The sequence below is a fragment of the Mesoplodon bidens genome, assembly GCF_964165515.1.
Source record: "Mesoplodon bidens genome assembly, chromosome: 14".
In the NCBI taxonomy this organism is placed as follows: Eukaryota; Metazoa; Chordata; class Mammalia; order Artiodactyla; family Ziphiidae; genus Mesoplodon; species Mesoplodon bidens.
Window position 1 is genome coordinate 63,502,831 of NC_138170.1, and position 16,313 is coordinate 63,519,143.

At 37.0% G+C, this 16,313-nt stretch overlaps 1 protein-coding gene across 1 annotated transcript in view; it reads right to left on the reverse strand.

Moving 5' to 3' along the window:
* The window catches only part of YIPF4 (Yip1 domain family member 4), a 32,051-nt gene that overhangs the window by 9,357 nt on the left and 6,381 nt on the right, over positions 1-16,313 (reverse strand). Inside the window, exons 2-5 of the mRNA XM_081254971.1 lie at positions 7,425-7,578; positions 5,674-5,845; positions 3,380-3,457; positions 293-406 (exon numbers count right to left, since the gene is read on the reverse strand). Coding sequence (XP_081111097.1) covers positions 293-406; positions 3,380-3,457; positions 5,674-5,845; positions 7,425-7,578 — 518 coding nt within the window. The remainder of the gene's footprint in view (positions 1-292; positions 407-3,379; positions 3,458-5,673; positions 5,846-7,424; positions 7,579-16,313) is intronic.

Below are 16,313 nucleotides of genomic sequence, written 5' to 3' on the forward strand. Positions count from 1 at the left end.
AGTTCCAGAAAGCCAAACTTGAATTTGCTGCACTACAGACAACTATTTACATAGCATTTACATTGTATTAGGTATTGTAAGTAATCTAGAGATGATTTAAAGTAGATGGAAGGATGTGCACAGATTACATGTAAATACTACACCATTTTGTATAGGGAACTTGAGCATCTGCAGATTTTCTTGTCTGCGGGGGGTCCTAGAACGAATCTCCCGTGGATATGGAGGGACAACTGTACACTTTTTTTTTTTTTACTGGGAAACAGTAAACTACTTTTTATAACACACTACTTACTTTTATAAGTGTAGACACCACTTCAAATGATCCAACCACCAGAAGTACAGGGGCTATTACAATGAGAGGAAGTAATGAATATCCTATAACTCCAAGAACTTGGCCATATGCAACCTGTGAATTTTCAAAACGTTAAATAAATATCACAGAAATCAAGACACTTATTTTTAACCACTATTAAACATCATATATACTTTGTTGTACTTACATAAATGTGAGAATTAGGAAAAAAGTATCATACCCATTATATTTCAAATTATCATATAGTCTCTTATATTCGTGGACAATGTCAACAACCCACCGTGATTTCAATTATCAATTCTGATAATACCCAAATCTACATTTCCTGCTCTCTCTCTTTTGAGCTTCAGACTTATATATCCAATTACCTTGAGTATATCTCTTAGTCACTATTTCCCTTGTTGTAGGAGGATTATTTAAAGGAACAACAACCATCTTATTCTGATGAAAAATTCAAATCTAGAGAAGCTAGATGTGACAAATGCAGACTAGAAGGGAAGGGAAAGAAGGTAGGAGGACTGAAGAGAAAAATATTTTTTAGTGGCTACTGTGTGCCACACTCCGTAACAGAGCTTCACATATTGTGAAGATCAAAGGCACTAACAACCCTATGCGGTATTACTGTCCCCATTATGAAGAAAGTGATTCCAGAAACAAAGAGCTTTGTTCAGGAAAGCAAAGCTAGTTGGTAAGAGTTCAAATTAAGATCTAGGTCTTTTAACTTCTCTATCAACAGTCCTAAATTACCAAAACATTTAGTGATACCTTTTTTCACATAAAAATTATATGAGGTTTTGTAGAATGTAAGAAATAATATGCAAACAAATGTCCCTGTTAGAATTATTTTAAATTTTCATAAGCAGAGTGAGAAAATTACATAGATAAATGTTATTCTACATTTATTCAAGAGTTTTAAGTTAAGATGATGGATTGAGTGCATATATCTAATACCATTCCTTCCTGAAACTCCATTAAAAGGGAAGGAAAAAAGGAAACTCCTTTTTATAAGAGGCATAAACAGGAGATTAGAAGACAGAACAAGAGCAACTTAATTTTGGAAACTGGAAAGCAGAAGAACAAGAGCTTGGTGGAGACCTTTCCACCAAGTATGAGAAAAAGGCTCAAGAGTTCTGCATTTAGCATTCAGTGTTCATAGAGTAATAAGCCTGATATGAGTCAGCACCCACATGATATAGTAACTCGCCTGGCATCCCTTGTGCTTTACCCTCTCCACAGAGAGTTGAATTCCAGAGTGCTGGAATTCCTAGGTTTACAGTAATTCATAAAGTCTAATTTAATGGATCAGTGATTCTCAAGGTGTGGCCCATGGACCTCTTGGGGTCCCAGAGACTCCTCTAAAAGACTGGAACGTCTTTTTTGTAATAGGGGACTTCCCTGGAGGTCCAGTGGTTAAGACTCCACGCTTCCACTGCAGGGGGGCACAGGTTCAATCCCTGGTCGGGGAATTAAGATCCCGCATGCCTCAAGGCACGGAAAAAAAATTAAATAAATAAAACTTAAAAAAAAAACCCCACAGAACTATTTTTTATAATAGTAATAAAACATTATTTGCCTTTTTAATTGGGTTGATATTGGTACTAATAGAACAAAAGCATGGGTAAAACATGCTGCTTTAGCACAAATCAAGGTGGCATGAAACATACTAGTAGTTACTGTGTTCTTTACTAACCCACACTCACAGGAAAAGAAGAAAAAAAGCCAGTTTCACTTAAGAATGTCCTTAATGAAGCAGTTAAAATGATTAATTTTATCAAGCCTCAACCTTTGAATATGTCTTTTTAATATTCTGTGTAACAAAATGAGAAGCACACAGAAAGCATTTCTTCTGTATCTTGATTCAATGGTTATCCCAAGGAAAAGCATTTGTACAACTGTGTGAGTGAAGAGTTGAGTTAGATGCTTTATCCACAGAATACTATTTTTACTTGAAAGAACAACTGAAAGACAAACTATGATTATTCAGAGTTAGGTACTGACAGGCAACATGAATGAAAATGAATCAAGTGAGCCTATTATTTCAAGGAAAACAACTGACAGTATTTCTTCCAAATTACAAAATTCTCTCTCTCAAGCAAAAAGTAGAATTTTGGAAAACTTGTATCCAACACTGTTATCTTGATAGTTTTCCAGTACAGATTTTTCTGATGAAATAGGTGGTGATATTAATGAATGTGATTTTCTGACATTGTATAATAAAACGAGTCAACATTTGGAAGATCTACAAAGCTCAGGGAACTAATGTTTTCTTAGTTGACCGTGCATGGGTAAAAAGATCCATCCAAAGTGAATTTCAATGATACAGCGTATAAAAAGTTCACTGATACGGTTTGAGATTCCTCATTACAACAAACCTTTAAGAAAATATTACTTGTTGAGTGTTGATGTAGTATCAGAGTAGAATAATGATAATCATCCAAAAAATGTATTAAAACACTCTTCCTTTTAAAATTATATACCTGTGTGAGGCCTTATTTTTTACTTTAACCAAAATACAGCGTAACAATTGAATGCAGAAAGCAGATATTAGAATACAATTTCCACTAACCCAGACATTAAAGCTACTTGCAAAAATGTAAAACAATACCTTTTTCTCACTTTGTTTTGAAAAATAGTTTTTATTAAAATGTATTTTTTATGTTAAAATGTATTTGGTTTACTTTTAGTTTTAAATGAGGAAATATATATTTAAAATTTTTATTTTAATTTCTAACATGGTAAATATCAATAAATACAACCTACAGAAAGAAATCTCTTTGGGGACCTGAGATCAAAAAGTTTGAGAACTGCTGTAACAGAGAATACATTGCATGCCTCCCTAAAAAGCTATAAATTATTTATGAGTGAAATTGGATTTTTTTTCTTTCCTCTTTATTTCTCATAACATTTTTACTAATATTTACATCATCTTAAAAGAAGTAGCATAACTTAAAAGCAATTCTGGGACAAAAAGCAGTTACAATGAACATAGCTACTGATACTACCTGCAGTATCAAAAATAAAGCTTACCATAAAAAACAAAGGCTATTTTCAAAATTAACCACTTACTTCTCCACCAAGAACTCTGGCCAGTAAGAAAATTGTTAATGAACCAAATATCCAAATGGTTATAATCCATGAGACCACCTTAAGAGAAAAAAAATTCATGCAGTTAATATCTGTGTACCAAATAAGCTAATAATTTCCCACGAACTCAATTCTCTACCATATAAGATATTTTGGTATACCCAACTTCAGGTCATAGCGAATTTGGGTTCCCAGGTAAAACTTAACAAGAATATAAATGTGTAATGTAATTTTACATCCAAATTGAAAATTTAGCAATGATCAATTGCCTAAGGAAACCTTAGTATTTTATGATCTATAATAAAAGAACTGCAAAGAAAGACCAAACTGTTGACTCCCAACCCCTGCTTTATAGCATTTTGGAAGGTAAATTCATCTGTGAAACAAGTTACCAGTCTTCTCAAGAGGTCTCTAAAATTTACATTAATTACACATTTATTCAAGTAATAGAATGTGGATGATACTTCACACAATTTTAACTCCTGAGACTTGACATAGTAATGATACATGCATATATTTCCAAGTTCTGTCTGCTTGGGGGGGTCTAGAAATAATGACACCCAGTAGCAACATAAGCACACTTATTGCCCAGATCCTGGTTTCTAAATATTCCCCAAAAGGCACTAGGACTCCCTAGAAAAATGACTGATTCCAGGGCTGGGACAGGGACAATAAAAGGTGAGCCCAGAACACTCTGTGGAGTCAGAAAGAAAGGAAGCACTCAAAAAAAGATGGGGATATGTCAAAAGGATACAGAAGGTAACCTGAAGGAGCTCCCAATGGCTAAAACTGCAACAATCTGAGCAATAAAATAAATGATAGTACTGTATTATAGTCCAGAAAATAAAATAAATATCCATGAGTCCATACTGACAAAAATAAATGATTAAGTAATGACAAAGAAACATTCTATGGAGATAAGAATCTTCTGTTTTTAGCCTTAGAACACTTTGTTCAAATGAAAGATTATATAAAATACATAAAATTCATATAGAGATGTTCTACATGAAGGGTTGATGGTGGGTAGGAGACCAGGACCCCCATTCAACTTCTTCAATGGTCCTTATACTTGCAACATAATACTTGATATGAACTACTGATCCAAGGTAAATATTAATAGGACCAGTGTTATATAACATTAAGGGTCTTGCTATGGAGAGAACACTCTGGATTATCCGGTGAGCACTACATGTAATCACAACTGTCCTTTAAAAAAGGAGGCAGAGGGATACGTGACTACAGTAGAGAAGGCAATGTGACAAATGGAAACAGATTGCAGTGATGCAGCCAGAAGTCAAGGAATGTTGGCAGCCTCTAGACATGGGAAGAGGCAAGCAACAGACTGTCCTGGAGCCTCCAGAAGAACCAGCCCTGCTGACATTTTGATTTTAGCTCTTTAAGACTCAATCTGGGTTTCTGACTTTCAGAACTGTCAAAGGATAAATCTGTATTGTTTAAGCCACTAAACTTGCGGAAATATGTTATAGTACAAAAGGAAACTGATTCATTTCCAAATCACTCTGTGGTAAAGAGTTATTTTTTACTCCCCTAAAGCCTTAAACTAGGGATGAGGGAATGATATGCATGTGCCATATTTTGATGATAGAGATAAAGCCTCTGAGAATAGGACAAAGTATTACATAAAAACAAATACTGATGGAATTTTTGTCATCATTTATTAAAAAGCTTACTTTAAAAAACAGAACTGGGCTTCCCTGGTGGCACAGTGGTTGAGAGTCCGCCTGCCGATGCAGGGGACACGGGTTCGTGCCCCGGTCCGGGAAGATCCCACATGCCGCAGAGCGGCTGGGCCCGTGAGCCACGGCCGCTGAGCCTGCGCGTCCAGAGCCTTGTGCTCCGCAATGGGAGAGGCCACAACAGTGAGAGGACCCACATACCGCAAAAAAAAAAAAAAAAAACAGAACTAAAAATGAATAAAAGATAAGAACATGAGTATTGTGTTTCAAACTCTTTATCCTTTGGAGAAATCAGAAAGGGTATGGGCAGCTGGGAGCAGTCCCAACCATTTTACCCACTTCCCATACAAATACTAATACTTTTTATGAGAATGATGATGTAGAAGAGTTTGGAAATCATTAAGCCAAGGCACTCCCCACTTATTTAATTAAGAACAGCTTGTAGGGATAAACAAGTGAGAAATAATGGGTAAAGCTAAAGCATTTCTCAAGCATGAAGTACTACAGTTAATGTTTGGCTATTTTCAATTTTAAAACTCTTAAACTATTTAGAATTTGTGAAAAGTAAGATATACTTACCCTAAACTGTCCATATAATGATATCATGGAAAAGAAAAGAACAACAGCCAGAGGACCCCAAAAGTCAGGATTGTCTCTCACCACTTGCCTATTAAAACCAAGTGATGGCATTGGCATCAAAACACATCGAATTTTGTAGTAAATATCCTTTAGGTCGATATCCAATTCTTCCCTATAATTTTAAAATAAGAATTCTTAAAAAGCACACACTTCTGAATACTGAGACAGTTGCAGCAGAATTTAAGAAAAGTTTAAATGTAACATTACAGTCACCACAGATCAACAAAACATTTGCATTTGAAGTACCACATTTCACTGGTTCCATGATGAACATTTTCATCATTTCAGCATCTCTAAAGTTGGGTTGCATCTCACAATAGCTGGTGTCTTACAACTGCTGTCAGTCTGGAGTGAAGCCAAGTGCTTTCAAGATCTGCCTTTCCTTTTGCCAGTCTCCTGGAGGCACTATCCATTTGGGACTTTAAATAAAATTCTCTGCTTGAGACTTTTTGGGACCATACTGATAAATCAGACTGCAATCCTATATTCTCACAGACACTTTTTCTTCCAACACCCCACCCAGTGCCAAACAGACAAGCAAACTTCCTTGCTGTCTCTTTTTGTATGGTAGGTTATTTCTCATTTATCCTTACACTAAGGAGATAAGATAGCCCTTTGATATCCTAGCTTTATGCTGTCTTAGGTACTTTTTCTGTTTTATCAATAAACGTTAAATAACTGCATCTTATAATCCATACCATCTTAGATTTGATGAAATTTGGTATATTAACATTAAGAAACAGGATGTTTTAGCACTTGATCTACCAATAAGTACTACAGAGAATAACTTGGTAATACCTTGATTTTACAAAGCTATAGGTTCTTCTTTCCAAAATTGTTAAATTCTTCACCTTTTTTCCCCAAGTGGTACATAATCACTTAAAAATTTTCAAGTACTATGAAGAAAGTGAAAGCATCCCTATCGTCCTCCCAGTGGTAGCTCTAGAATTTCTATATGGGAGAGAGTTTGGAGGGGTAATCTTTTTGGAAATCTTAAACTGAACTTCCATAGCATGCACCCAAGCACCTTGTTTTTTTACTTACATCGTATGTTCACTTCAGATAGCTATAGGCCCAGGTAAGTCCTAACAGTTTGGAGTATATTTGTATGTGATATAGGATTATGATTCTTTTAACTTTTGCCATTCAGTAGGTTAAAAATATCCTCTCATTATTTCAGTTTTACTAGTTACAGTTGACCTTGAACAACGTGGGGGTTATGGGTGCCACCCTCAGTCAAAGATCCACATATAATTTTGACTCCCCCAAAACTTAACTACTAATAGCCTACTGTTGATCAGAAGCCTTACCAATCACATAAACAGTTGATTAACATATATTTTATATGTTACATGTACATCTACATATACTTTACGCATTCAAGACATGCCTTTTTCTTAATTTTTTCGATACTTCTAGGCTACATGGTTCGTCTGTGAGTTTTTTCACATTGTTGCAAACTCAAAAAAATTGTCCAATGTATGTATTACAAATAATCTATGTACAAGTAGACCTACACAGTTTTAACCTGTGTTGTTCAAGGGTCAACTATAACAGTAAAACTGAAAATAGCTAAAACTTTTGACCAAAAAGGTTAAGATTTTCTATACCTGTCTTAAATAATATGAAAAAATACAATCATCCCACAGACTAGCTCTAAAAACCAAAAAATACATATTATTTTTACATACAAGAGTGGCTTGTTATCTTCAGGGTCATCATCTTCAACTTCCAAAAGCCAGCCATATCCTCTTTGTCTCAGAAATGTAGTAGCTGTAGACTCTTTGATAAAATCTCCACCAAGGTTTAACTTGACATCTGGGGATGCTATTGAACCACTGAGATCTTAGGAGAAAAGAAGGCAAAACTATAAACCAAGGTAAAATGTGTGAATCCTAACCAACACGAGCATATATCCAACTAAATAATTCTCACTTGAAGATCTCTACATATGAACATCTGCTACTGCATACAATCTTTGTATTTTGTAGTTGACAGTGCTAAAAACAAGACAGCAGGCCCAAAATGGAGTCACTTATGCTAAGTCTCATGTCAGCAAGCCAAGACTTAATTACAGTTTTGGCCTCTCCCAGAAACAGAATCTTAAACTAGTGAATCAGGAATCACCTGGTCAGCACTAGTGAAGTAATCTGCCAGACACACCCCTGCAATCTCCTAAAGGAAAGTGACCTTGCCATAACTAATCCACTTTTAGCTAGTATAACTTCCTTGTCCCACTTCCTTCTGCCTGAAGTCTTTCATTTTGTACAGCTCCTCAGAGCTCCTTTCTATCTGCAAAATGGGATGCTGCCCATTTCATGAATCACTGCATAAGCCAATAAAATCTTTAAAAGTTACTCAGTTGAATTTTTTTCAGTAATGATATCTAAAAACCACTTTCTATTTTTACAACAAGAAAATGAAAACGAGAGGTGAATTCACATGAAAGGTTTCACATCTAACTAGCTAGCCTTGTACCAGAATCTAGACTTATAACTGTAACTTTAAAATTTAAATGGAAGATATATACAAAATATATTACAGGATATCACTTTGGTTTTTTTGTTTGTTTGGTTTGGTTTGGTTTTGGCTGCACTGTGAGGCTTGTGGGATCTTAGTTCCCCGACCACGGACTGAACCCAGGCCTGGCAGCAAAAGCACGGAGTCCTAACCACTGGACCCCCAGGAACTCCCAACAGGGTATCATTTTGGATTCCCTTCATTATTATGTACATTATGTGCTTCAGAACAAAGTGATGTATAAATTCTCTTTAAAGGCATTACATATTTATATATACAAACCATTAGACAAAATTATTTGCTAAAGGAAAACCGCAGATAACTTCCCTTACTTTTTCATATATTTATTCATACATTATTTCTTTTAAAACCAAATATCTATGCTAAATGCCTCATATATTAATGCTTAGTTTTGGATAAATCTGACTAGTAAGAGTTTCCTGCTATTTCAGCTAACCTTTTTCTTTATATAATTACATCATTTATCTTTAGTTTTGGCAAAATAAAGGTTGTTCGTTTTTTGTTTTTTGTTTTTTTTTTGCGGTATGCAGGCCTCTCACTGTTGTGGCCTCTCCCATTGCGGAGCACAGGCTCCGGACGCGCAGGCTCAGTGGCCATGGCTCATGGGCCTAGCCACTCCGTGGCATGTGGGATCTTCCGGGACCAGGGCACGAACTCGTGTCCCCTGCATCGGCAGGCAGACTCCCAACCACTGCGCCACCAGGGAAGCCCAGGTTGTTGGGTTTTTTTAAGATCAATTCTAAAAAGCAGTGAAGGGCTTCCCTGGTGGTGCAGTGGTTAAGAATCCGCCTGCCAATGCAGGGGACACGGGTTCGAGCCCTGGTCCAGGAAGATCCCACATGCTGCAGAGCAACTAAGCCCGTGCACCACAACTACTGAGCCTGCGCTCTAGAGCCCGTGCACCACAACTACTGAGCCCGCATGCCACAACTACTGAAGCCCGCGTGCCTAGAGCCCATGATCTGCAACAAGACGGCACCACGATAAGAAGCCTGCACACCACAACAAAGAGTAGCCCCTGCTTGCTGCAACTAGAGAAAGCCCGCGTGCAGCAACGAAGACCCAACGCAGCCAAAAATAAATAAATAAATAAATTTATATAGATAAAAAGAAAAGCAGTGAAGAGACTCTGTTATCCACATTACAAAATAAATTCCACTCACAGTCTGTACCAGTGCCTTAGAGGTTACAGATAATCACAGTAGTACATATGTCAAAATTTCTGGTCAAAAAAAAATTGGGAATAGTAAACAACTTGCTTGAGTTCATACAGGAATTAATAAAAAAAACACATTTGTACGACCAGACAACATGCACTAGTAAACAACCATCAATGCTGTTAACTAGAAGTAACAAGACTGGAGTGATACTTTATCTATTTATTTTGCGGTACGTGGGCCTCTCACTGTTGTGGCCTCTCCCGCTGTGGAGCACACGTTCTGGACGCACAGGCTCAGCGGCCATGGCTCACGGGCCTAGCTGCTCCGCGGCACGTGGTATCCTCCCGGACCGGGGCACGAACCCGTGTCCCCTACATCGGCAGGCAGACTCTCAACCACTGCGCCACCAGGGAAGCCCCTGGAGTGATACTTTAGAAAACAATTTCGGCAACAGCAAACCAGAACACTCAACACAGACTCTCCTTTCCTGGAGATCCTATACAGTAGAAAGAAGAGCCTAATTTGCACGTTACCCTAAATTCTAGGTTAGCTTTTTTTTTTTTTTTTACAACTTTATTGGAGTATAATTGCTTCAGAATGGTGTGTTAGTTTCTGCTTTATAACAAAGTGAATCAGTTATACATATACATCTGTTCCCATATCCCTTCCCTCTTGCGTATCCCTCCCTCCCACCCTCCCTATCCCACCCCTCCAGGCGGTCACAAAGCACCTATCTGATCTCCCTGTGCTATGCGGCTGCTTCCCACTAGCTATCTACCTTACCTTTGGTAGATACCTTACCTTTGTCACAGCTTACCCTTCCCCCTCCCCATATCCTCAAGTCCATTCTCAAGTAGGTCTGTGTCTTTATTCCTGTTTTACTCCTAGGTTAGCTTTTGAGAGCTGCAATTAAAAAATTTTGGCTTAAACTTCAATGAGTGGATCAATTATGAGTCACATAATGATCTGGTTCTGACAACTCCTGCAATTAATTATAATAAAGTTTGCATTCTGAAGCTAAGTCCTAGCTAAGCTACTAATTAATACAGCAAATCATTAATGCCTTCTGGTCTCCAGTTTCCTATTCAAAGTTCTTTCCAGGTTTAACATTACATGAGTCTAAAAAGCTTCTATAGTTTAGTTTATTCAGCTAGAGATAAAATGCAAGTACTTTTGAATTCACTGTCCTTCCCTACTTAAAGCCTAAAAATAGTCCCTATAGATGCTAATTGCCATAGAATCTTGTGACTAAAATATTCTCTCAAAATTACTTTCTGCTTCTTTGTCTTACTCTAAGTTGAAAATGAAAGAGTTGAAACTTAACTAAAATTCTACTTCCAATAGGCACAAAGAGTGCCTTTCTTGATTTAACAAGAGGAAAACTTAGATCAGGAAGTCATTAGTATAGCAGTGACATTAAAGGTTTTGGAATTATAAGGCAGGAAAGGACCTTAACAACTGTTTCCTGGCCTCTAGAAAAGATTGCACTTAAAGTCCTTAATCTAAGCCAAAAAAAGGATATATAAATTATAGTGCTAGGGAGTGCTGTGAGAAAGAATTGTATATGTTTAGCAGTTTTTCATAGCAGGGATGCAGAACCTCAAAAAGACACCTGTAGCTTATAATTTTGTAGTGTTTTCCATTCTATGCAAAGAAGGAAAATATCATGGACGTATGTAGGAGAATGCTAGAAACAGCAGTCTGACAAATCATCCAGTTCCCCCAAGACACAATTACATGTGAGTTTAAAAAAAAAAAGCAACAGAAAAGTAAAAAAACTCAGTAGGTAGCCTAACACGTGATCAAGTTAACATGTAAAAAATAATATCGGAAGACAATGAGAAATATTCAAAAAAAAAAAAAAAATCACTCCAGGAGCACAGCTGTCTTACATTAAACCACAGTAAGAACCAGCTAGCTTGATCATCAACTCTAGGACAGGTGTCCAGAATTATAAAACACTAATCTTAAATTAATATTTTCTTACTACACTATAATATTCTTGTCATTTTCTAAGTAAAAAACAACATAAAGATAATAATAAATATAAGTGGTTTTAAGGGGAAATAATCTTTGAAAGAAACCTTAAAAATGTTTCCACTACTGTTTGGGTTCAGAGTGAGGAAAGAATATCAGTAAGTTTCAAGTTTTATTAAAAGCCACCTGGAAAAAATGCAGAATAAAACTTAACAGTAATTTTCCCTCCCTTTCAACTCAAGTGTATTACTGGGTGAGGGATCTTTTCTCTGAATCTTCTCCTCAGCCTGAGAACTTCACTTTGAAGAATTCAGTCAGTGTAGTATGAGAGTATACTCAGGGTGAGATTTACTGATCTCCCCCTATAAAAGTTCTAGATTTCTATGAGAGGAGAGTAATCTGCAATGAACATGAACATTTTGTTGGTACTTGCCAACTTCTTATATACATGAATAAGCGTTTTCTTACTTAACAAGCAACCAAGAGCAAGGACAAAAATAATTCCATTTTATTTGAATGAAAATGAAATGAAATCCATGTGTGCTTAAATCTAAACCAGAACTGACTATTTGTGCAGCAAAATAAAACAAGCACATGTTTCATATTAAAGGGACAAATTCCACTGTTCCATTTTAGTTATAAAAACATTTTAATGTGTATATAGGCCAATGAAAGAGCTCAAGAAACCAACGCAAGTATATAATGATTTTATAATTGCTAGACCTATATTGGAGTTGATTATGTTACTCCATGAGAAAAAATTTTAAAGCCTTGTATAAAATTGTGTCCTAGGTTATATAAATATATATATACTTAAAAATTTTTTATTTATTTTTGGCTGTGTTGGGTCTTCATTGCTGCGCGCGGAAGCGCCTTCTCTAGTTGCAGCGCACAGGCTTCTCATTGCGGTGGCTTCTCTTGTTGCAGAGCATGGGCTCTAGGCACACGGGCTCAGCAGTTGTGGCTCACGGGCTTAGCTGCTCTGCGGCATGTGGGATCTTCCCAGATCAGGGCTCGAACCTGTGTCCCAGGCACTGGCAGGCGGATTCTTAACCACTGCGCCACCAGGGAAGCCCCTAGGTTACATTTTTATTCATATCATTTTGGTTTACGATTTCAGTAGCTTTACTATTCAATATTGCCAGTTAATTTTCATATTGCACATAATATTAATTAAAATCAATTACATCTCCTGAGCCTACCTTTAGAAAAATCAAATCCCATTTTGGCATAAATCAGTTATCTAACAGAAATTTCTTTTATTTGCCTTATGAGTCTTTTAAGTTTTATTTTGAAATAATTATAGATTCACAGGAAGTTGCAGAGAGGTTATATGCACCCTTCGCCCTGTTTCCCCCAGTGGTACCATACCATCATAGGTACTATCAAAACCAGGACACTGACACTGATACAGTTGATAGACCTTATTCAGATTTTACCAGTTTTAAGTGCACTTATTTGTGTGTATAGTTCTATGCAATTTTACCACATTTATAGATTTGAGTAATGCCTTACAAGTTTAAAATTTATGAAAAGAAATAGATTAATTTTTTTAAAAGATAAACCTTGCTTAACTACCTTGTTTTCTTCCCAAGAAAGGTTGACTAAAAAGTCATTTTCAATTTTCAAACAGGGAAGAAAAGCTATTCTTGCACCCATTATATATCATATATCGTACTTCTTGAGCACATTGTATAGAAGATACTTGTGATAATATCTGGATATAATTTTTAAAAAATCAAGTAGGAAACTTTTAAAGAGGAAAAACTAAAGATTCCTCTATCAACACTACTAAATTATATTAGAAGTGACATCTTTCCTGGGGAGGGGGAATGTCACACAAAGTAGGCTAAATGGACACCTTAACAGAGTAACAGAAAATTGTTTATTCAAAAAAGCCTATTAACACAAAAATTATTGCATTATTATGTCTACAAATTATTGATCACAATAAAGTATTATGAGTTGTATATACTATCATTTTTATATAGGAGTGTCTTAGGCTGTTTAGGCTGCTATATAACAAAATACCATAGACTGGGTGGCTTATAAACAATAGAAATTTGTTTCTCACAGTTCTGGAGGTTGGAAGTCTAAAGTCAGGGTGTCAGCATGGTCAGGTAAGGGCTCTCTTCTGGCTAGCTGACTTCTCCTTGTGCCCTCACATGGCAGAAACGGGTAGGGAGATCTGTGAAATCTTTTTTGTAAGAGCACTAATCCCATTTATGAGGGCCCCATCCTCATGACCTAAGTACCTCCCAAAGGCTCCACTTCCCCACTGGGCATTAGGATTTCAACATATGAATTTTGGGGGACACAAACATTCAGACCATAAAAAGAGGTAAAAACACTGAGCAAGGCTGAGCTCAAATAGCAATATATTGAGCCCAGTCCTCTTCTGTAGACTTATACAATCAAGTGTCAGCTTAATGTTGTAGTTATTTCAAAAGCATCTAAAACTCAATATTCCAAAACTGAATTCTTGATAGTTAAGGCCTTCCTCCAGTTTCTTATTTCAGTGAATAGTACCACTAATCCCATCCAGCACTGTAAACCGCAAGTTTAATTATCCTTGACAGTTTCCTTCATTCACATGCTCCCCACACCATTCAACCACCACTAAATTCTATCGCTTTTACCCTTAAATATTTTTTGAACCTGCCCACTTTTCTCCATTTCTACCACCTGCACCATGCTAGTGCAAACTAACATCTCCTGCCTGTATGACTGTAATGGTCTACTAACTCCTCTCCCTAGTCATTCTCTTTCCAATCCATTCTTATCTATAGCCAGAAGAATATTTTTTAAATGTAAATCTTTCACTCTCCCATTTAAAATCCTTCAGTGGCCTCCCACTACTTTTTCAGCTCAAATCTAACAATCTCTACATGCCCTATCTACTTCTCCAGAACAATTTTCTGCCTCCCTACCCACCGTGACGCTATGCTCTAGCCATATTAAGCCTCTCAGTTCTTTGAATGAACCAGGATCCCTTGTACCTCAGGAACTTTGTACCAGGCTGTCTCCCCTAACTTCAGATAATTAAATGCCACCCATTCTTCTGTTCCTAGATATACTTTTTTTAAATATATAAATTTATTTATTTTATTTATTATTTTTGGCTGCGCTGGGTCTTCGTTGCTGTGTGCGGGCTTTCTCTAGTTGCAGCGAGCGGGGGCTACTCTTCCTTGTGGTGCAAAGGCTTCTCACTGCGGTGGCTTCTCTTGTTGCTGAGCATGGGCTCTAGGCAAGCAGGCTTCAGTAGTTGTGGCATGCAGGCTCAGTAGTTGTGATGCACGGGCTTAGCTGCTCAGCGGCATGTGGGATCTTCCTGGACAAGGGCTCGAACCCGCGCCCCCTGCATTGGCAGGCGGACTCTCAACCACTGCACCACCAGGGAAGTCCCCTAGATATACCTATTTAAGGAAATTTTCCATGATCTCCCTGACTAGATTAGGTTCCTTTCATAGTCCCCTGGACTTTTCCTTCAAAACATTTATCACTGTTTATAATAATGTATTTGTATGATTATTTGGATAATGTCTGTAAGTTCGCTGATGGGAGGAACTAAGGTGTGTTTGTTGTAGTTTTGTTTTGAACATGTATCTCCCGTACCTATAACAGTGCCTGGCCCATAGTAGGCAACCAACAAATGTGTGCTGGTTGGATGAATTAATTAATATAAGGGCAAATAGCTCCACAGAGCTTATATCAAGAAGGGATATTAGAGGTTTTTAATAAAGTAAATATACAAAATCAGATTTGCATTGTGTAAACATAATCTTAGCTGCACTGTGGAGGACTGATTTAAGTGGGGAGAGATTTGAGGAGGGAGTATGGTCAGCAAAAAGTATAGATGAGAAATGGAAAGGACTTGAACTAAGGCAATGTCAGTAGAAAGGGAAGAACAGATTAATTATATAGCTATTCTGGAGCTATTCTGAAATAATTTGATGACCAACTGAATATGAGAAAGTGAGAGAGAGACTAGAGACATGTTTCTGGCCTTTGGCAAAAGGAACTATATCACAAACAATAAGTCATTTTCACTTTAGTACCTTTCTCACTTTCAACATTGGTTAATTAATCCACCAATAAATATTTAAGGATTACTTATTTCTATAATGCCCTGAGAGTGATATAAAGAAGTGAGATACTTCAAGGAGTTCAAAATCCAATTGACAGTATATCCAAGCAATGGAATTTTATTCAGCCAGAAAAGGAATGAGTTACTGATTCATGCTGTAACATGAATGAACCTTGAAAGCATTATGCTGAGTGAAAGAAACCAGACACAAAAGGTCACATATTGTATTACCCCATTTACATGAAATATCCAGAATAAGCAAATCGATAGAGACAGAAAGTAGATTAGTGGTTGCCAGGGACTGGAAGGCAGGGAGGGAATAGACAGTGACTGAAAATGGGTACAGGGTTTCTTTTTGGAGTGCTGAATATGATACAAAACCCTATTAGTACTGTAAAACACACTCTTCTGTAAGTAAACGACAATGCCTATTGCCAACAGATCATAGGTGCCATAGGAGTAAAGAGACCTAAGCTATCAAAGAGGTGGTCAGGAAGGCTATGTGGAAGTAGAACTGGAATCTGGCCATGAGAGATAAGTGGATGAGCAGAGAAGGAGTAAGAAATCATTCCAAAGATGGGAGAAAACATCTGCAAATGATGGGACAGACAAGGCCTTAATCTCCAAAATATACAAACAGCTCACTATCAAAAAAACAAACAACCCATCTGAAAAATGGGCAGAAGACCTTAATAGACACTTCTCCAAAGAAGACATACAGATGGCCAGTAGGCACATGAAAAGATGCTCAACATCACTAATCATTAGAGAAATGCAAATCAAAACTACAGTGAGGTACCACCTCACACCAGTCA